We start from the raw sequence: 22506 nt of genomic DNA, 5'->3' as shown, positions 1-22506 counted from the left end.
ACTTACATTAAACAAACATCCAGGGGTGCTAATTAAACAAATACATGTGAAAATTCACATTTATGAATTGTTTTGAGAGGCTTTATGTTGGTACGCCTCATGTTCTCCAGGCGAGATGCAGCATATTTATTCTGCATAGCCAAGTTTTAACTGTTAACTGTAAAAGCATGATGTGCATGCTTTCTGACCAATGCCCTGCAGTGGTCAATCAGATAGAATCAGCAAGAGTTAGCAATATTCATCAACTATAAAACTGAAACCATGAGTGAAAAGTCTCTTCCAAAGAATCACTTCCTGAAGCACAGCAGTATAAACAGATGAGTAATGACAAATTTTACCCTGTGGAGGGCAACATAACACATGTTGACATCAACATAGTTGAGTTTAGTACTTTAGTGTTAGCTTCTCCTAGATACCCTGATGACAGCGGTGGAGCCAGAGGACGATGGCCACCTCTGCCAGGTGATTGGTTGTTCCCACGGCGAGGTAACTGACCAGAAGAGTACGCCACTGGAATGAGCAATTCCCCTCCAAAACAGTTGGTGGCAGCAGTGATACATGCTTAAATCACATAAAGATAGGGGTATACGTATCTGCTTCAAGAAAATATTTCTTGTCAATTATTAGGAAATTATAAACGTTGTGCTCTGAGTGAGCAGCCTGGCCAACCCTTGTCTACCACATGTTGGTGTCGCTATTTAGCGTTAGTGGAACTAATGTTCATGATTAGTGCTTTAGGGTGGGCGTTGGTGTTGCTTGTCTTGAACCTATCCTGTCAGCTAACTGGTGTTGCTAGCCACCTGTCGAAGTGGCTTGCAACAACCTGCTGCCTGTCTCGGAAGCGTCCAGCATGTGAGTGACCAAGTCCTCTTTGCCAGACAGCAAAGTGCAGACAGGAGATTGACATGCAAACAAGAAAGTAAACTTTTAGTCTGGTGAAGTTTTGTTATTGAAAACAGCAGATAGCTCTGCTATTCTCGACTTAGCAGACGCAGAACAACTGCAGGGGGGCGGTTAAGTATATGTTAGGAAGTGAGACAAATCACTGAATGAACATAGTAATTTACTGAATGGAAATCCCCACTGATGACAGGCTGCCTGGTGGGAGAGATTAAACTCCCCAGATAGGTTCTTAGCTGCAGCCCAGCAACAGAAAGCAAGAAGCCCCAACTGTATTTGTATGCTCTTTATGTCTCTCTTGCCTCCTGAAGCATGAATGGAAAGGAGATGTTGCAGATGTTACTATAAAGTCAAACGTGTCCAATTATATGTGGTTGTCTCTCTGAACAGAATTAATTCCAGCAAAACTGACTTTTATTTATTTATTTTTATTTTATTAATTTTTCAAAAGTGCAGCGTCTGTGAAAGAGGTAAAGGTTAGGATGTGCTCGGTCTGCTTGGAATCACTGTCACCAAGTCCTTTTTTTTTCCTCAAGAAATCTATAAAATAAATCATTAATTTTTTTCTTTCATCCTTACCTGTGGTGAAACCTCAAACATGGCTCCCTAAAGGGCTGGCATTATCATTCAGACGAGGTTTGCAGAGGCTGGATTATTATCACAGTTAAAAGAGAGTTTGCAGTGAGCAGAGCTGCTTTAGTTTATGCCGTCAACGGTGAACTGAAGCATATGAAGATATCTAGGAATATACAGCAGGGTCACCCGGGCATTTTACGAGCCTTCTTTGGTACTTTCTATCAGACAAGTCTCAGTGACAACCTACTTGAGATCTATTTAGGTATCCCTTGGAGATGTGTTTTTCAAAGTGCCGGCCTCCAGAGGGCGCGAAGAAGGGCCTCAGAAAGTTGGAGGGAAAGTTAGAAAATCAAAAAATGCAATCATACAATCTCATCCAATACTTGTCAATCATACTTGTCAAATATAAATTAGGATAATCTGTTGAAATATTATTTCCCATTCTCCTCTGTCTGATTGGCTACCAGTCAAATTCACCAGGCAGCTTTTCTCCTGACGCTGCAGCGCAGCGAGTGTGAAAGGAACAGGTTTCTGTCAAAAAAACGACCGAAAAACCACAATAACTCCAAGCCAACAAAAATGTAAGAGGCAGCATATAGTGTATGCTAGACATAATAATTATTGAATAGTGAATAAAAGTCAGGGGGAAAAAAATAGTGATGTTTCTTTACGTGTTGTGCAGCATTTTCTGTTGGTTTGCAAACCGTTTGGGAACGCATGTCTTGGAGGATTAACAGTTACTATGATCTCAGGTTTGTCTAAGTCTCAACTCAAATGGTTAAAAGATGAATTCATCCACTCATCTGGGTTTTTTTCTTTGTGGAGGGAAGAGGCGCCAGGTTGACTGGAAAATGACAGAACTGATTTCATTCATTGCTTTTCAATGCAAATTACAAGTATTAGAGGCTGATTCAATCTAAAGAACTTGTTTTTAAAAATGCACTCCTACATTTTATTCACATCATTACTCATCATGTTTCCATCTCTATGATTACTTTCAGTTTGTGTGTGTGGTTTTTTTTTTTTTTGATAGCTCTCCATTGGAAAAAAATCAACAATACCTGCTTAAATATGTAAAAAAAAATAAAAATAAACAAGAAATTGACAAGGCAGTAATGTTATACCACCAAGTAAACAAAAGAGGTTAATATTGACTATTTAGAAACAGATGCTGGTCCATCTAGTGTCTCCTAGCCCAAAGGGGGGAAGTGTTGGGCATCTTTTAACACCGCATTACATCAGCAAAATGAGCATTAAAGCTTCTAACGTGCTCCATCTGCTTCCCAAAGATTGTAGTTATGCGTGTATGCCGGGTTGAATCTTCAGAGTGCAGCCTGGCACAGAGACGGGGGAGCATAATTCTGTTCCAGGGTCATTGTCAGGCTGCATGCCTGCATTAAGCTCATCATAATAACACACACTGGCAAGTTAGAGTCACCACAAGTCTGGTTTTTTTTTGTTTTGTTTTTCCAGCGTCATGATTGTCATTTAAATAAAAGGGGGAAAAAATGACTTTCAAAGTTGAAGATGAAGAAAGATTGAACTTTTTTTTTTTTTTTTTTCTGCAACAAAACATCACATGCACAATTCTGCCAGACAGCCTGTCACCATCAGGCATCCATATTTTGGCTGCATGTATATTTATTTTTCCACTGCGGCGCTCGCGTCATTACGCCCCCCTCTGCATCTCCCCGCTCACACAGACAGTAGTAATCAGGCCACTTATCTTCCCCCAGCCTCTCGGCTCTCCAGGCGCGGTATCAAACAGAGCGGCTCTGACAAGCTGGGACTCCTGTAGCTCATACCGTGGCTCGCCTTTAATATCAATTGATCCCTCCCTCCTCCTCCTCCTCTTCCTCCTCCTCCTCCTCCTCCTTCTCCTCCTCTGCTCATAAGGATTCTGTTGGAGGATAATATTTCTGAGCCCAGGCTGAGGAACAATGTATCGCTTTCTCAGTCGGGGCGCCTTTGCAATTACGCCAGTCAGCGGCGTGCAATCCAATTCTTCACTCGCTTCTCCTTTGTGGAGGTGATTCCACCCTCCTTCCTCCCATCGGCTCCCCCTCCCTTCTTTTATCCTTTTGTCTTTCCGTCCCGTAGAGCCACACTTTTTTTTTTCTTTTTTTTTGTCAGACTGGAAGCGATTCCCTAAATCAGATCAGGGGGACTTCCATTTTTGTTACGTTCTCTTTAACAGTGAAAAACCTCCCGGTCACGATCCTTATCGCTTTATGCCATCGGACAACCTTTTCAAAGCGATTTTTTTTTTTTTTTTTTTTTTTTTTTTTACAACACCGTACACGGGAGGCGTTTTCTTCACACAAAATGACTTGGCACCTCTTTCATGATTTTAGATATTTTTTCCACTCTCCTCTTGCGATCCTTTTCTGCCAATCCCTTGCTTTTAAACGCGCTCATCGGAATCGGAATCTCTGAGCCGCAGAAAGGCCGAGCACAGCGAGCCCGGAGTCGTTCGTCTGTGCGGGGACATTGAAAGAAGGGATTATATTTCATCCAGATAGGGACGGACGGTGGATGAATTCCTCTGCTTCCGTTTTAAACCCATGAAAGTGTTTGAATGTTTTATTCCTTTGTGGTGGGACGCTCGCTTGAGGCCGCGCTTCGCCAGCCGCCACGCGGGGACGGATCTGACCTTGAAACGGAGTCACGTAGCCTTCAGATCAGTGCTGTTTATTTCTTTCAGGTTTATTTTGGCAAGTAATTCCACAAACCGAGAACACCCATTTAAAATCTGCCAGCTGGTTGTTGGATTTCACAGCAGCATGACGATGCTAGCTTTTTGAACTTAACAAAAATAGGCAACATGCAGACGAAAGTTATTCCTCTGCTGACTTCTTCTGTTTTTGATTTTTTTTTTTTTAAGTGTTTCAGATCATCTGGATGAAGTTTAGTATCAGTCAAAGATTACTAAAAAAAAATGCAGTTTGAAGTGACGATTTTAAGGCCAAACATTGAAAATTTACTGTCAGAATTCAAGGTTCTGTTAACTAAGCAGTCCGTCACACTAACACCATATTGAAAACTCGTATTAAATTTCCCCAGGCTGATCACTGTCAGATCTGTATACAGATAAAAATTTCACCTAAATAGAACCTGTCTGGCAACATGAAGTAGGCTGAACGAACCATTACAAATGTGCACAAAACTTTGCCAATATTCCACTAATGTAAAAAAAAACTTTGCAATTGTGGTGTTTCCACTAAATAAGAAACACAGATAAAATCAAACGATTAAGTTTGTTCATTAAGAAACAAGCCACATCATGACCCTCCAACCACTTCCTGTCGCCGTCTTCTTCATGATTTGCGCCAGTGACAACATCCAGTAGTTGATCATGTGACTCGTGTGATGTAAAACAAAACAAAAAAAAGTAGTTTACTACAGTTTTGTGAAATAAACCAATATCTATACGACCAAAATAAAAACTTTTGCCAAGTGGCAAAAGTTTTTATAGAAAAATAAGGTTTTTTTGAAATTGCCGTGTTTTCATTAAACATGTTTATTTTTATAATGTCAAATCAGTGGAGCTAGTCTTCATTTCCACAAGTAGAAAAACCGTGAACCTTCGCAAGAGTGGTCAACATACCAAAACAGTTCAACACTGTATTAATGACGCGTCCAGGAGGTCAGAGAAAAACCCAAGACATTAAAATCAGTGCAGGACTCTGTTCATGTCACAGTTGCCCACTTTCTATAGCAATCTACGAGATCTCAGCGTGACCCTGGTTCTACATTTGAGCGTTCTTCTCATCAGAAACGGTAGAGCTCAGCTAAATGTGTTGGTTTCCTGCAACACAGCCAACTTTTAAGCATAGTCCATAAATATTCAATTGGGTTGAAGTCGGGGCCATTACAGCAGCGCGATGATTAATGTTAGATGAAAGTAAGTTGGTCGAAGCTTCCATACGGTTACGCCCCAAAGTGACTCACCGCTCTGGCAGATTTAGATCCAAAATTATTTTTATTCAACCAATAGATTTGTGATAGGAAATGAGACAGACATTTCTCAAAAAGATAATCACTGTGGAAATCTTTTTTGGCATTCCAGCAATCAAGCCCTTCTTATAACTACTGGACCAAGTAGTTACAAGATATATAAGTTATAAGATAAATATAACAAGTAGTTATATTTGCATTTTTCTCCTTGTTTTTTTTTTTTTTTAGTTGATGAAGGTTTAACGGTGGGAAGACCTCCATGTCATCACCCTAATCTTTAGTTCCCTGCACATTATCTCTGTTTGATTCATCCAGGACTTTGCCTTCATTTTTTTGGAATCTTTTTTTATTACTGACTTTTGACTTGGTGGTGGAGCTGTTTTCACCAACGCATCTTAGTTCTGACTTTTATGAAATGCTGTTTGTTTGCAAGCACTTTACCTTTGACATCTGTACCAGGAATGAGAAAGAAAAATGTAGCCAGGTTGAATGATAAATATGGTTAAAAAAGGAAAGTGTGGAAATATTGCAAGAATAAATAACTGAACAGTTTAGGAGGGGTCAAAACAATGACAAGAAAGAGAAGAAAACATAGACTGAAAGAGGAGCGGGTTGTAGGTCAGCATTTATCCATCCATCCAATCATATCACAAAAAAGATGGAGGATGTATGAAAAGAAACAGAAAATTGTTGGGTGAGACAGAAAAACCTGAAGAAAAATTCACATGTGAGACCAAAATATTTCCATGATGATTCAGTTCAAAATATTTTTCAACTTTTAAGTGGCAAACATAAAAATAAAACCATCTAGAAAGCCCCAACGTACATCTGAATTAAGATTCATAATGGGGGAAATGTAAGCTTTAGAATGTCCAAGCCAGAAATCAGAATTAAATCTGACAGAACATCACCTGAAAAGATCTGTGGATGATAAATGTCCTGATAATTAAGAGATGTTAGTTTGAATGTTTGAACTGAATGCAAAAGGTGATAAAAAAAAAACTAGTAATTTATCTCTGAAAACACCTATGATTATAGATTATGGAACATCAAATTGTCAGGAAAGGAGAAAATGTCACATTACATGTGGGAAAGGTAGTGCGGTCATTTTGTTCTAAGCCAGCAGGATACGAGGTAAACAGGACAGAAAACGAGATGAGATAGAAAATAAAGAATCCCAAACACACAAACCGAATTTAGAGGTAGAACTGAGCAAAAGATTTTGTGGAGGAAACTGTAGCACCGAGAACAGACAGGGATAAAGCAGAAAAAGAGGAAACAATCTCATCCACTTTCCATCTTGTGTCACAAGTCAGTGGTTTTAATTTTGGGGAAAAAGTCAAATGAAGCAGAGCTGAAATTCATTTGGGTTCTGCAGGGACTCACAGCAGGAATCTTCTGCAAATGGATTTTCACTTTGTCAAATTTAGCTCCACCGTATCTCTGAGGGGCAGCTCGCTTCCAGCCAGCCCATTGGTAACCGCTGGTAACCGTAGGCAGTCCATCCTGCTGCTGCATCGTGTACCGTAGCACCGACAGCATGCCCCCATTTTAAAACAGCTTCTGATTCCCTTTTTCCTTCTTCCTCTTGTGGGCTTTGTTTCAGGTTTCAAGACAGAAGAAAATTCTTAATCTGTAATTATCTGCATCAATTTATAATCCTATGCATTAGGCAATGACTTAGCCTCTTGACGATTGTTTGAATATTTTTGAGCTTTTCTTGCATCAGTTTGATCTCAAGCATCCGTGACTAAAGTGTGTCTGTATGATACAAAAAACATTCTCTGACTGAAAAAGGCTTGTTTTGGTTTTCTAGGACTGTGATCTCCCTGGTGAAAACTGTAGAATGTTTTATTCAAACACTTATTTTGAAAGATGTGTGCCGTCTTGTACCTTCATTGTAGAATATATTGTTTGTCGGTGCAGACATTGGGACATGATGAGAGTTTGTTTACTGGGTATAAGAAAAAGTCTCGTTGCTGCATTCTTAAAGTGGCAGTGCTATGTAAAATCAACTCTTTTATTCTCTCATCAAAAACATACCTGGAGTGTTATTTTGGTTTTCTCATGCATATTTGAGAAATCTAATCTCCATGGCAACCATTCAACTGTGCAAAACGCCGAGGTGGACCTAGCTCCGCCTTCAAGGCACAGCTCCTCCTCGGAGCTGCATTTTACAAATCACCACCTTTCATTTAACTCTTAAGGTTTCTTCTACTTTGTGTTGGTCAATCACACACACACAAAAAAAGTTCAGTCTATTGGAAACATTTAACTTTAACAGTCGCTAACCAGCAGGCTGACAATAAACTGGAGCCGTTAGAGTAAAAACGGCTTTGCTGCCCAGGTGAAATGTAACAGTCTGACCTTACAGGAACCTGATTCATGGCTCATTTTAGCATTTCTATTGCTTGTTTCTGATAACAGAAAATAGAGTAAAGCATTATCAGGCCAAACACATTTTATCTGGCTCTGACCAGACCTGCTCAGAGTGCTGAGCTTTTGTATTCCGGAGTAAAGATGAATGACCTTTTGCAGCTGCAGCACCCAGTAGGCGTCTGCAGCAGAAAGATTTAGTTAAAATGCTTTTTAGACAGATTGCATCTGTGAATTAAGTGCTGCTGTAAAGGCTATATATTTGTGTTAATAGCAGCTGATTAAGTCCCTTATTAAGTAAAAGAATGTAATTTTGTTGAGTTGCTTCAGTTGAAACCAAATTGAATGAAAGTAAGATTTTTTTTTAATCCCATTTTTTTAATATGAGCATGAATATGAGATTTCGTGCTCATATTCAGATTTCATAGAAAGATGTTGCATCACATTTAGTACATGCATAAGTCACACATAAAATTCAAGTGTTTTTTAGTGGAGCTAAAAAGGGGCGTGGTCAAACTGCTCTACAGCGCCCCCTGACTCAGCCTGGTGAATCGGTACATTTTGAAATTTTGGAGCACAGATGGGTCCCTCCAGACGAGACAAAACGTCTCTATGTCCTAAAACAAACAGGAAAAATGTCTTTTTTTTGTTCTTTTTTTCTAAAAGGTTTTTGACATTTTACACACATTAAACTTTGGAAAAGTTCTCCTATACATTTTTAATAAACAGCTTCAAGTTTTGTCAGTGTCACCTTAAGAGATGAGATATTAAATCTTTTTTAAATGTTGAGTTTTTGATCTTGTCTATGGGCGGGGCAAGGCCTCAAACTTTGCCTTCTCTCCAAAAAATGTCAAACACTCTAAATTTCTCACAGAAACATCCAGATTGATCTGTTTTCAATATTTGGTCATGTCCTGGTTTCACCCGAACCCTGTTTAACGCTGCTTGCAGCTTTAATGAATACTTTGTTCCAGTGTTTTAGCTTTCAGCTGCTTAATTTATGCGTCTCTTCAAAAGAGGAGCACTCTGCGGTATTGAATTAATTACTGACGCTGTGATAAACAGTTGGTGTCCAGATGCCTCTTTAAACAATATGCTTGTTTCCTGCTTGACCTCTAAACTTAAAGCCATGACTGGTAGAAACAGGGAGGTTTCTCTTGCTGTTTTGTTCTGTTCATGTTTTCAGCATCTTGACCTGGCTGGTTGGATTTCCTAAACCTTCATATACTGAAATCTGTTGTTATTTTTTAAATTGTGTGAACTAATATGTCTCTTGCAAAGACTCAAAGTTTCAGCTGCATCATTTTTATGTCAAATCACAGTTTAATCAATGGAGGATTGTGTTTTTGCCTTTGTGTTCAGGCTATAAACTCGGTAAAGTGTTTGAACTCGTTCAGCCTGCTGGTTTCCTTTACAAAATTCCACAAATTCTCACCATCCATCATCTGTACGCTTGTGTTTTTGTTGTTGGGCGGCTTCGGCGTGGTGAGATTTATTAACGTCCGAAAATTTTTTTGGCCTTGCAGAAGTAACTTGGATAGTTTTTAGGGTGAGAGGCAAAATCCCGCAAATGTTTTTTTTTTTTTGCAAGAGCGCCGAGCTGCAGACCGCATGGAAACACTGCTTGCATCATGTTGTCTCCTAAAACAAAATGGAGTTGCAGTTGCACCTCTTTCCTCCATATTGACATGCTCGCTCGCTATAAGTTAAGAAATATAAAAACTTAAAATCGAAGTATTACCGAGCTGCTTCTGTGGATTTTAGAGCGGTTGGGGATTTCTGTTTTCTACTATGTGTGTTTTCATTTGTGAAAACAGATCGAACTGCTTTTGAGCTTTGGGAGAAATTAGGTCTGTAGAATATTGAAAATATAACATAGAAACATGCTTTTGAGATTCCACATGAAACAAAGAATGAACAGTTGTAAACTTCTTGGACAAGTTTTCTCACTATTTGTCAATCAGTGACGCATCAGTGATTCATTTTCTTGGATACTGGAAGCAAAAATGTATCACTTGGAGACTTTCTTTGAAAATCTCAGATCAACTTGATCATTTTAACACCTTAGATAATCGCATTTATGATTTTAATAACCGATAAAACAATTTGACCCTTCCAGATTGTTGCAGAATGGTCCAGTCATAAAATAACACTGCCATCTCTGGATGTCTGTATTTACTGTTTTCTCTATTTTAAAGCCTGACATGTGACATCGTGGAAGGTAAAAGTTCTTGAACTATAAGGTCCGGTCTAGACTGAGACTCAGGTTATTCATGGATCCTTTAATTATTACCCGTCCTGTGGAGAGACGGCCCATCTCTCCACCGCCTCCCTCGGCCTCAGCAGGAGCTCAGTCACACTACACTGATATTGTTAAAGAGAGTCTGAATAGGTTGGTTAAAGGAACATTTGAATACTCATTTCCTTTTCCTCCCTGTAGCTGTACAGTCACTGAAGGAAGAGAGAATGGAAATCTCTACCATGCATTTCCAGATCTTCTCCTCCATCAAATGACCTTTTTTTTATTTTCTCAGACAGATCAGAGGTGACTTGAGCGGGATATTCCTTTGTTTTTCTTTATCTCCTGTATCCTGCCTAAATACAAGGCTGTTAGTTATCTCCATCCTGTTTCGACTAAACAAAATGGCTGCCTGTTTGTCTGTTTGATGCGTGCATTATTCCCCTGCTCCGTGCTCCACCGCTGCCAACACTTTGGAGCATCTGTGCTTGCCGGCAGGAGTGTTCATGTTGCCATGTTCCCTTCTTTTTTCTTTTGCATGTTTGTATCTGTATCTATTTGTGTGTGCGTGCGTGTGTGTGCGTGTGTTTGCGTGGGTGTGCATCTCCTCGATGAGAGCGAGATGAAAGACTCCTGTGAGTCACGAGCTGCTGTCTGCCTCCTAAGTGGCCCTGGATAGTCACTCAGCGTGCTGATGAACAGCTCTGCTTACCGTTTACTAACTGACAAACTAAATGGCAACCCCTACTGAAAGGAGGGATGAATGGCAGTAGCACATTTTACACAATACATATCCACAAATAGACATATACAGTTGTTGAAAAGCAAGAAATTGAAGCTGTGGTGGATAAAAATAGTGACGTGGCAAAGAAGCAACAACCTCACAAATCTTTTTGAAAGCAAATCTTCTTGCTCATATTTAGTCATAGAGTACACATATTCCAGTTTGTCGCGCATAGTTGTGTTGTGAAGGAATTTGAAAAAGTTACAGATGTGAAAAGGAAGTGTTGGTTATCTGTCACAAAAAGATTGACACGCAGGACAAAGTAAATGGCTTATTCCAAACCACAAATACATGTAGCATGGTTTTCTTTGAGCAGTTTCAATCTTCCTGCTCCAGATATTTTCAGTGAATAACCAATAGTTGTCCTGTTGGCAAGTTCTCCCTCCTGAGCAGCACATCGCTACGGTTCCTTTAGAGTACCTCTTAGAAACTTCTTTGATTGCTATTTTTCCCCCCAAAGATGGATGACAAACTGAGCTATGTCGAGTGAGATTTTCAAAGCTCCGGATATTGTTTTCTGATCTAACTTCTCCACAGCTTTTTCTTTGACCTTGCCTGAGGCCTTCATCAAACAGATGCATTTGTAATCAAACTAAATCCCAAAACTGGGGCTCCTTGTACTTAAAGGGGACCTGTTATGCAAAATTAACATTTTGCAAATTTTTGCACTTTCATTTCTCAACTGCTTCTAAAAACAGTCAAAGCATAAAAAAAACAAAAACACCCAGAGGCTTTTTGGCAATAAGATGATGTGTTTTTTGGTGTCTGGAAAATGAGCTGTTTCAAAAGCTTCCTGATTGTTGAGTCTCATTTGAAGGGCACAGCGGCGTTAAAAATGTTGGAATTTCTAAAGACAGACTGTGGACGTGGAATTTATTAAGGAGCACCACATTCAAGGAGATCAAATACAGATGCAGGCCATATTCACATATTTATTTGTGAAAAATAAAACAATCCTAATGAATCCTCCTGAAATACAGTAAAGCTTAAAGTTTGAGTGCTATCTAGATTGAGGCAAAGTAAAAAAAAAAAAAAAACACTGACCGGATATTTATGTAAAACTATTCTGTCGCCACAAAGCTGAAAAACAAAAATCCTCTTGTTGACGTATTACCGACTCACCGAAAGCACATGCAGCCAGTCAATGATAATTAAAACCGATGTAGGAGTGCTAAGAGAAGAGAGACATTGAGCACAGGATCACAAACAAGCAACAATCAGATGCAGGTAGTCACGTCTACAAACGGCTCACGGCAGCTTGTTATTTCTAATCATACAAATTTAATAAAGTAGAAGAACGAAGATGACGGGGGTCCGCCCTGTTGTTAAATTACTGAAAATATTAAAGCTGTTCCACTCCAGGCACTTAGACGGACTAATGACCTGTCCGTAGGTGGCGCTCTGCCTCTCATCCTGATATGTGCCTGATTTGTTACCTCCGGCCCCAGATATCAAAGGAATCTCACATTTCTTGCAAAATCGTTTTAGTGGGATCAAACAACCTGCGTGCAAATTCTGATGTTCTGCTTTTCATCTTCATCTCTGAGAGGAGCAGAAGGAGACATCATCCGTTAACAGCCCAACATTATTCTCCATCTATGCTCCAACTTTCACTTTACGTCTCTTTTGTCCTTGCTAATTTGCCTCCCGCTTCCTGCTGCCAGCTACCTCGGCGTCAACCTTTATTGGTTATTTCACTTTCATCAGAGACTGTGGGTAGCAATAACAAAACCTATTGTTGGCATAGAAATGAGTGAGCTGAATCTTAAGTTGAGCAGCTGCCTCCCTCTGTGTTATCTCTCTTTCCTACTCACACGCACACACACGCACACAAACACACACACACACACACAGACAGACACACGTCTGATTTGGTTTAATTACATTCACATTAGTCATGTTCATGTTTTTCTCTGCCACTGACGTTGGTTGAGCTGCATCACTGAAACAGAAGGAATTAAGAGATTTACGTACAAGAAAAGCAGCTACTACATGAATAAAGTATTAAAAGGAGGCAACACACACAAATTTAAACATTTGTAACTTTTAGCAATGTTCTAAACTTCACAGTTCTGCCACAAAGGTACCGACTCGCGCAACACCCCAACAGATGCAACATGAAGCAGAATACTGATTCTGATGTTAATCTTCTCTGCTTTCTCTCTCGTTAACAGGGTCCCATAGAGAACGATGCTGTGATTCATGTGTCGCTGGTAGCCGAGAGCCAGAGGTAATATTTTTGTGTGTGTGTGTGTGTGTGTGTGTGTGCGTGTGTGTGTGTGTGTGTGTGTGTCTACATAGGTTCTATGTGCGCATCTTAATGTGTTCCAGGTCATAGAGGCTGGTTATTTTTCGCTTCTCTCTCCCGCTCAGCCCTCTAATTGCGCTGAGCTCAGTCTGACCTCCACTATCACACCATCATCTGTCACCCTTTTCATTGTGGGCTCGTGCAAGTACATGTGAATGTGTGTGCAGATGCTTGGATATGTGTGTGGGCGTTAAACGGGGTTAAATGACTGTGAAGCTTGTCAACCTGTAGCTTCTGCCACGTCCCTGTAAGGACTCCCTCATTGCCATCATCATCATTTCCTTCTTTTCGCTGCAGACCCATTTTACAGCCTGTTGCACAGAAGCTTTGTGATTGACGCAGATTTACAGTTTGTTTCAAATTGTACTTTTTCCTTCCATTTTTTTTTCATTTTTACATGTGGATTTTTTTTTTCATTTTTACATGTGGATTTTTTTTTTATTGTAGCTGCCTATAAATCAGTTCTAGAGAAAGTTAGAAATAACATAATGAATGAAGCTGCAGCTTAATTTTGGTTTTTGTTCCAGCTCTATCTGTAAAGCCATTTGCTTTCCCGCCTGGAAAGTTTCCCAAAGTTTTTGATGTTTTGATGGAGTTTATCTTAGTTTGCAAGGACTGCCTTATAGTCACATTTAAAGCAGTGAGACGTTGTTAACATTAGGTTCTGACATGAACAGCCTGAGTGCTCTGTAGCGGTCTGAACACTGCCCGCACTCAGAGAAAAACACTCAGTCCCTCACAGCCGACACCAAGCTCTCACCTTTGAGGTAGAAAATCTTTTATTTTTTTTAAGGTACCAAAAGTTTGTTCCCCAAAAACCCCAGCTTTCTAGTTTTGTTAACATCCAAGCACAGCACTGCTGAATGATGCCGAGATGAGCTTCGTTTTCAACTTAATGATTCTTCATCGTTAGGTTGAAAGTTCTCTGAAAATATTACCACCACTCACATTTGTGCAAAACGATTACCTTTTGATCACATGAAGAATTTTTTATTTTTTTACAAGCATGTCACAGGGGAATCGCGGATCGGTGTGAAACACATATCTCGTTGCCTATGAATTGCATATCATATCATACTGTACTTTTTAACAACACATCTAGGCGAGACATCGGTGATTATTTCCCTGAGGTATTGGAAAAATAATTGGTGCATTTAATATTTTATGAGATCTTCAAGCTGGCTTAAGATTGAACGAAATCAAAAATGTGAGAATAATATGAAACAGACATGTTTATGTTGAATTTTACACATTTTAAATACATTGTAAGATTGAAGAGTGTTAATGTGCTAAATTCTTTGTCTCTGTAGACTTCAGGTGTTTTTGAACACATATGGGATTCAGACCCAGACTCCTCAGCAAGTGGAGCCCATCCAGATCTGGCCTCAGAAGGAACTGGTCAAGGTGAGTTTTGTTCAAACTTTACGCTGCCACCAAGTTTTGCTCAAAACCATCAGAACTGTTGAGATTTGCTCAAATCTCAACAGTTCTTTCCATCAGTCACATGTTCCATCTTTGTAAAGCTAATATTCACCGGCTCAACATGTTTATTCTTTGAACTGTGCTTATTTTTTTCCCGGCGGCATGGGCGGGCATTGCCTGCTCAAAGAGTCAGCCGTTGCCCCCTCTGGACTGGAAGCTGCTTTTTTATTGTTACTGTTTTAACCTCAGAGTGGCCATCTTTCTATTGCTCCTGTCTCGATTTGATACAACAGGGGCTCCTGCTCTTTCTACATCTGTGTCCTCTGTCTCCTGCATTTTTTTAAGCCGTTCCAACAGTTTTATCCATTGCTAAAATGTGTTTTATTATTGCTAGTCATGCCAGCATTTTAAAAAAATCGACTTCAGAGATTGGAAACATTAGATTGTTGGATTTCTGCAACATAAGAGCTAATGTTTATGCAAATTAGAGCATAATTACTCAACATTTTATACATGTCACTGTTTACATCCTTTTTTATTTGGTATTAATAGGTATGGTTATTTTATTTGAAAGATTACATAAAGGTTTGTTTATGTATTTATATTAAAGTAAATTCTCACTCTTTGCTCTTTTCCTCTAAACCACCAACAGTGAGTGGAAAGAAAAGGTTAATATTTGAATAGCCTTTGTGTGTCATTCCGGCAGCACACAAATCTACCTGACAGGATTTATCCACCAGTATCCCAATAGATCCAGGTTCAGTCATTCCATGTGCTTGTCAAACCATCAGCTCGTCCTTTTTAAGTTTTTCCTCTTGATTGTCCCATCACTCAGAGCAGAGCTGCAGCGACGCCGGAGTGAGTTATTGTCCCAGCAGTGATTCCTCGTGTTGATTGATCAGCATAATGGTAAAGTCGCTACTGTGCCAAAGTGACAATCCATAAACCAGCGCAGTTTACAGAATGACTCTCCAAAGGTTACATTTCTCACAGTTCTGTTGGAGATGAAGGATTTATCTCCTGTTGAAGGCTAAAGGGATCTTAGTTTTCTTGCAACAGCTTTTTAAGCAAAGCGTTCAGAATGATGATCAGATGGGTGCTTCTGAAGTATTTTTGCAAATAGTAAAGCTGTAAGACTTCCTCACATTAACTCCAAGTAACTACAAAAATCTCATGTTTTTTCTTTTGCCATAAAGTATTTCTTCACATCGAGGATTTCATTGCCTCTGAATCTAACCATGTATTTCCTCATACAATATTTCCAGACACTTTTGATGAGCAGGTTCATGTTTAACTTTAATGAAAATTGATGACCTAAATAAAGGAGTAATATTGAATGATTGTCAAATACCCAATTTGTACTTTCCTCTGTGTCTTGACCTTGTGTGAGATGTTTTCATAACTTGCAATGAATCCTCCAATGGCAGCAAAGTCAGCAAAATGTATGTTTACTGCACCTTTCACAGAGCATAAAAATAAAATACGATTGATTTAAATGATTAAATGATACAGAATTAAATACAAATGTATGATACTATTTAAAGACATCTAAAGGAAAAGTACGTTTTTGGTTTGCAGAAGTTAGATTGGGATTTTAACAAGTCAGTTATAAAGGAATAATTACAAAAGTAATAAAGGAAGGAGCTGAACGCTAGTAAAGTGAAAACTTTTGTTTGTTCCTGTTAAACGTTTTGTAACCACGTGAAAAGTGCAATACCCTAGATGAGACAACATGAAAGGATGAATAGCAATCTAAATTTTGTGTTCTCACACCATTTTGTGTTTTATCATTAGTATTGCAGTAATGATAAACACAAATTTTGGACAATATATTCATGTATTGTTAAATATTACATATATCTCTTGTTTAACATCTGATGAAGATACAGAAACTGAACAAAAATATAAATGCAAACGTTCTGCTTTTGCTCCCAGTTTTCACTGATCTGTGAACAATATTAGAAATGGTTATTTTGTGTATATAGAAAATGTTTTACATTTGAGTTTAGCTAAAAAAAAAAATGGGAGCAAAAACAGTGTATGGCGTATATACTGAACAAGAGAGGCACCAGTACTGACCCTTGAGGTACAACGTATGTGACTTCTGTAACAGAAAAGTCTCTGTAGTCAACATGATTTTACTGGAGAATCTAATTAAAGCTGTTGCTGCTGAATGAGCAAAATTGTGCAGATGCATTCAGTGACAACTTCAGTCTCTTACAGAATGCTGTTTTCATCCTTTCTATCTTGCTTCTTTAATGTTTTGCGGATTATACAAGTTGTTCTGACACACCCGTTACACCAAGCACTTCTTCTACAGCAGGTATTCCTGCTGTTGGAAGTCTACAGTCTCAATGTCATCTGTCTCTCCTCTGTCATATCCGTCACTCAAAGCCTCATCTCCTCCTCTGCTGCCATTCCTCATCTGCCTATCTGTTGTGTGACGCCTTCCCTCATCGTCATGTTTTAAAAACAACCATTTTCTCCCGTCGTGCCATCTCTCCAGGTTCTGGTTTCTTTTAGAAGATCTTCCTGCCTTCTGTGTCTTCCCCTGTGTGGCCGTTCTACTCGCTACTCCAACCCCCTTATCGCCCTTAGGCTTACATCCTGCCCCACCTCCATTATGCCTATTAAATCAGAGACCTTCTTCCATTGTCTATCATCTCCCTTTGAACTGTCATACCTGCTACTTTTTCTTCCTCTCCCTGTCTTCCTGTTTCTGCTGTGTGGCACTCAGCCTCACAGATGGAATATGGAATTGGGAGTCGGAGCGGGCACCATGCTGAATATTTAATCCGATGCCCAGACAGTCGTTTCTTCCTTGACAGAATCTGTTTATCTCGGCGGCGCCGTCGTCTTGGTCGCTATAGGCTCTGTGATTTTTGTACATTCTGGGATTTTGGTCCATATCAAGATTGGGAATGTGTTGCAGCAAAATGTACTGATAAAACCACTCATTAACAAATGTATAATATTAATAATTAGTTTCCCCTGCATTCAGTGAGCACTTCTTAAAATTAAACATTGAACAGTCGTAACATTTTATTTAAAGGGTGTGGATAAGACTGACATGACACTGTCATAAACCTGACATAGCACCTGTCATGAACATGAAGGATCTTAAATACTAATGACTGTTGTCATTAATTGTCATCTGGTAAATAATGACACTTTAAATACAAAGTTGCCATTGTTTAAAATTTATTTCTTTTGACAACTTGATATTAACCAAGAATCATCATCCGTCATAAATAGGTCATAAGTATTACTTATCAAACTTTAAAAAGTTATGTTCTTTGTGTATTATTACATTACACCGTCAATTGTAGTTGGTCTTAACTGTGACAGTCATGTGACTATTATAATTGCATCATTACCATTTTCCCTTACACACTGGACACAATGTAGGTGATGTAGGCCGTCTTGAAGTGGCTGACCGCTAGAGCGGTAGAGAACGGCTGGCCGAAATTATCGTTCATAAATCGGATCAACCTAGAGCTAGGCGCCGCTCACTGCGTGGAGCGCGAATATCCAACTTGCAAACAACTTTGCTGCAGTAGTTTTAACGGCAGGAACCTGCACAAACGCAGCACTAACCAAGTAGTCCACTCTGGTTTGTTTTGGAGCAAGATGGGAGGATGGTGAACTCTGGATGACCTAAAAAATCATTTTTAGTATCTGAGAAACCAAAGCTGCTCAAACGGAGAACTTACCACTCAGACTATTTGCTGGATTTTTTTGACGTGGGTGGGGTGTCAGCTTCACTCAGCTAAAATTTACCAGCATTGTGAAATAACCTGCTTTTTCAGTAATTGGTTATGTGTTTATTGATCTCCAGTCTTGTAAAAGTCAGTGCAAAAATATGACTGACAAAAATTCTGTGTGATTTGGATGGATATGTCTGGCTACTTGGCAGCGAATGATGAAAAGATATGGATTGTGCTTTATTTACTGTAATAAAAGCTCAATTCTAAGCATTTGTTTCTTAGGGCCTCTGTGAGTCAATATACTGCTGGTATCAGACACCAGGTGTTTGGGGCCCATGGGTGTACTTTTGTCCACTAAGCACGCTGCTGATGGCAGCACAGGGACCTTGATTACTGCTGCATTTCATAACTCAAACACCGAGCTAATATCCGCTGCTGCTTTCTGTCATGGGGGACGATATTTCAGCTCATGAGTGGCAGAATCACAAAACGCCTCGGCAGGACGGAGAGATATTGGGCTCATGCTTCCATTGCGACGTGGAATGAAATTCTGGAGCATGACATTTCAAATCAAGTATGATATTTTCATTTTCAAAGTGGCACAGATGCAATCACAGGGATCCGTATGGAAAGGTGTGCTGCGCAATGTTTTCTCTGTGAACAGAAAGGTCAGCGAGAGGATGCCGTGAAGGCTGTGCACACTGATCAGGTCTTTGTGTTTCTGCAGGCGTACCGTTTTCTAGCCGTCAATAAGAAGCTGGGTTTGAGTGGGCGTCCGGATAGGCCAGTGGGCTGCATCGGGACCTGCAAGGTATTTGAGTGTGTGCTCATTCACCCACACACACACACGCACACACACACACACACACACACACCACACATCAGGATATGAATGCATATGTGCCTCTCTTTGTAGTTGTGCTGCCTGGGTCAAGAGGGATGACTGATGCACACAGCACATATTGATCTGAATACATTAGTGTGAACGTGAAGCACACACACAGCATTCTGTTCCTGAATTTAGTTTTCTCTTTCTCTAACACACAGACAGTGACTGTTGTTCAGATTCGGTTGATAATCTACACTTAATTATGCCAGCTGCTGCTGTCTTACTCTGACGTTCTGAAATATTCAAGCCCGTTGAACTGAACGACAGACAAACACAACGTAGTGGAACAAAAAGCAATAATGAAAGGGGTTTGATTTCTCAAAGTTCAGTAGAGATGCTTCCATTGATTATTGAGGAGAGTATAAATCATTTCTGACAAGCTGTTTGAAAAAAAAAATATTTTTAAATCAAAATGGAAGATGCCTTTTACCAAAAGAAACTATTGACTGAAAAATCTGATTAAAATCCAAACATGCCAGTGGTGGGTTTAAGAATGATTTTGGGCATAAATCTAATAGAAAATTTGTGGCATTACTTGAAATTAGGAATGCACCAATACAAAAATGTGGGTGTCAATATTGCTGTAATGGCCAATTACTGATATTTAATGATATTACATGTCATATTCATTTTATTACCTTTTTAATAACTTGAAAAAAAAACACACCTGACTTCACCACTGCTTCTTTTCTTCCCCACAATCCCTCACTGCATCACTATCACTGCCTCATGACCAGTCAAATACCACAGCATTGATCCGCTTCCCTCCAGAGACAAATGGATGGAAGGAACTATTGGTTATTAGCATTAACCCAGTTTTATTTATAGGACCGATAGCAGTATGTTAAAAAAAAAGAAAAAAAAAAAAAACCCAGACAAAAATCGGCTGATACCGATGTCAGAAATGTTCAGATATTCTCAATCCAAACTGATTGATCATGAGCTTTATTTAAATTCAACTTTCAGTCTGGAAGTTTAAAGTTGGTGGAGCAACTCAAGATGCTTCTGCTATATATTGACTCAGAAGGGTCTGAAATTAAATGCATATCACACTTTTCAGAATTTTATATATAAAATGTTTAAAAAGAATACGTCACTTCCTCCTACTCCACACTTACTGCTTTGTTAGTGCATCACAGTAAAGTCGAGTCCACTTTGCAACGAGACAAATTTGGGTCTGAATACTTTTCAAGGCACTCCAACAGCAATGCATCTACTGCTTTTTCTCACGCAGCACTTAAAAAAATGCTAGAATTAATAACTTATTCTGCCCCACTTTCACTCCTAATGAGCAAATATCTGAGTTTGTGCTGAATGAAGGTCACAGAACCAGATAAAGTTGTACCTTTTAACACTGCAACAAAGCCACTGGCAAACAAATGAATCATGACTCCAAACACATTAAGACAATATTATAATGGAACATTTATTAGAAAGATGGCAACATGCCAGAGGACATCATCATCATCATCATCATCATCATCATCAGTTTTCTACCAGCTCTCTGTGTGTACTATGAGCTGATGGTGTGACTTATCAGAAGCGGTCTTGTGACTTCTACACCAAGGACTGATGGCTCGTTTTATGTCCTGCCCAGAATAATACATTTCTAACTGCTTATGGGCCATCCATCTTCAGATATCACAGCAAGTGTGTGTGTGTCTGTCTGTCTCTTAGATTTATCGCATACTGGGCAAGACGGTGGTGTGCTACCCAATAGTGTTTGATCTAAGTGACTTCTACTTGTCTCAAGATGTTATGCTGCTAATTGACGACATTAAGGTGAGTCAATGTCACATTTCATTGATTTGGAAAAGCTTATGTGATTTAAATACATTCACCTTGTCTGGTTTGAGGAGACATTAAAGAACAGAACTAAAATGGAAGAAAGACAAGACAATATGCAACCCTTTAATGTGCACGTGTCAAATTCAAGGTCTGGCTCGCCGCAGCTATTTATGTGGCCCGCTAAACTTTAGAGGGCCATAGAAATGAATCTTTAAAGTAATAGTTTTGTGCTTAAATTTTTTTTTTTATCATTCAAATCAAATCAGTTTTCATTTAGATTGATCCAAAAATACATCACTGTGAAAAAAAGATGTTAAAAATTAGATTTTAAGACGTACTAATCAAACGCAAAGAAAACTATTATGATTTAGTAGTTTAACGGGTTCATTCTGCCTCAACCGGACCTTTGACGACATTCATGATCTGCATGCGAACTGAAACAAAAAGAGTTTTGCACTCCTGCTCTGATATTAAGCAACCGATTAATCGTTCACTAGAATATGCTGACTCAAAAAAAGCCATTTGCAGAAAGAACAACACAAAGTTTTGCCTTTAGAATGAGAATATTGTCTTTGTCTTTAAGTATGTTCTACCCAGAACTCCTCAAGTGGCTCAGTTTCACCTTCACCTGGTTCTGTTAAATTCTCCTATTAACCACCTTTTGCTATTCAACTATTAGTTAATCCCCAAAACATAGTCAACAGATCAGCCATTCTCTGTATTGATGTTAGAGCTGAGCTTCTCACATGTTGATGTAAAAAGTTTTTTTTGTAATTGCAGGTACATCCTTTGATACAAAATGACCAATAATTCACTAAAGGAGTGTTATGTTGTTGCATTTTAGGCAATAAAATGTTTATTTTCTTATTTAGAAAAAGAATTTAATTACTTATGTACTTGAATTTTAATATTTTTTTTCTAACATTGCTCTAGCTTAAGTGGTCAAATCAATTAATAGTCAGAATAATCAAGTACTAAAATAGTCTTTAGTTGGAGATAGATTACATGCAAATTAGATTTTGGCTAGTATAGCTGGAAAAGAAAAAGCTGGTGAGAGGTGCTTCTACCAGCTTTAAAGCAGGTATTGAATATACTTTGTTAGGTTATAACATTTTGTGGCAATAAAAAGGCAATTACATTAAATAAACAGGCCTAATAGAAAAAAGGCAAGGAACAGAGATGTGCTGCTTCAGGCAGTGAAGAGGACAGCCTGGTGTCGGCGGGTCAGAAACCTGGGACACAATCAGGTCAGACTATCAAAAAATCCTGCTGATCCAGAGCCAGCAGTTCAATCAGGAATGCAGTAAATTATTATCTCTGGCCAATTTATGGTGCAAGAACATTCAGTCAGTCAATACAACCAGCAGGACTGTAGTGGAGTGCAAACATTACTGAAATACGCTCTTGTCCAGGAGTGTTGTAGAGTAGAGAACATTTTTTTCTTAAAATCCGTTTACGTCTTAGTGCTAGATATTTAAAAACGTCCTCGTTTCTTGTTTCAGTGAAGAAAGCAGGTGTTTACACAGCTTTGTTTCCCAAATATAATTTTTTTTTTTTTTC

At 39.1% G+C, this 22506-nt stretch overlaps 1 protein-coding gene across 3 annotated transcripts in view; it reads left to right on the top strand.

Annotated features, from left to right (window-relative positions):
• phkb (phosphorylase kinase, beta) overlaps positions 1-22506 on the top strand; it is a 109667-nt gene that overhangs the window by 70560 nt on the left and 16601 nt on the right. For all 3 annotated transcript variants that reach the window (XM_008404873.3, XM_008404871.2, XM_008404872.2), the window contains 4 exons: positions 13007-13062; positions 14451-14544; positions 18997-19080; positions 20836-20940. In XM_008404873.3, the coding sequence (XP_008403095.2) occupies positions 13007-13062; positions 14451-14544; positions 18997-19080; positions 20836-20940 (339 nt within the window). The remainder of the gene's footprint in view (positions 1-13006; positions 13063-14450; positions 14545-18996; positions 19081-20835; positions 20941-22506) is intronic.

The sequence above is a fragment of the Poecilia reticulata genome, chromosome 3, assembly GCF_904066995.2.
Source record: "Poecilia reticulata chromosome 3, P_reticulata-male-v2, whole genome shotgun sequence".
Lineage (NCBI taxonomy): Eukaryota > Metazoa > Chordata > Actinopteri > Cyprinodontiformes > Poeciliidae > Poecilia > Poecilia reticulata.
This window is presented reverse-complemented; position numbering and strand designations above follow the sequence as displayed.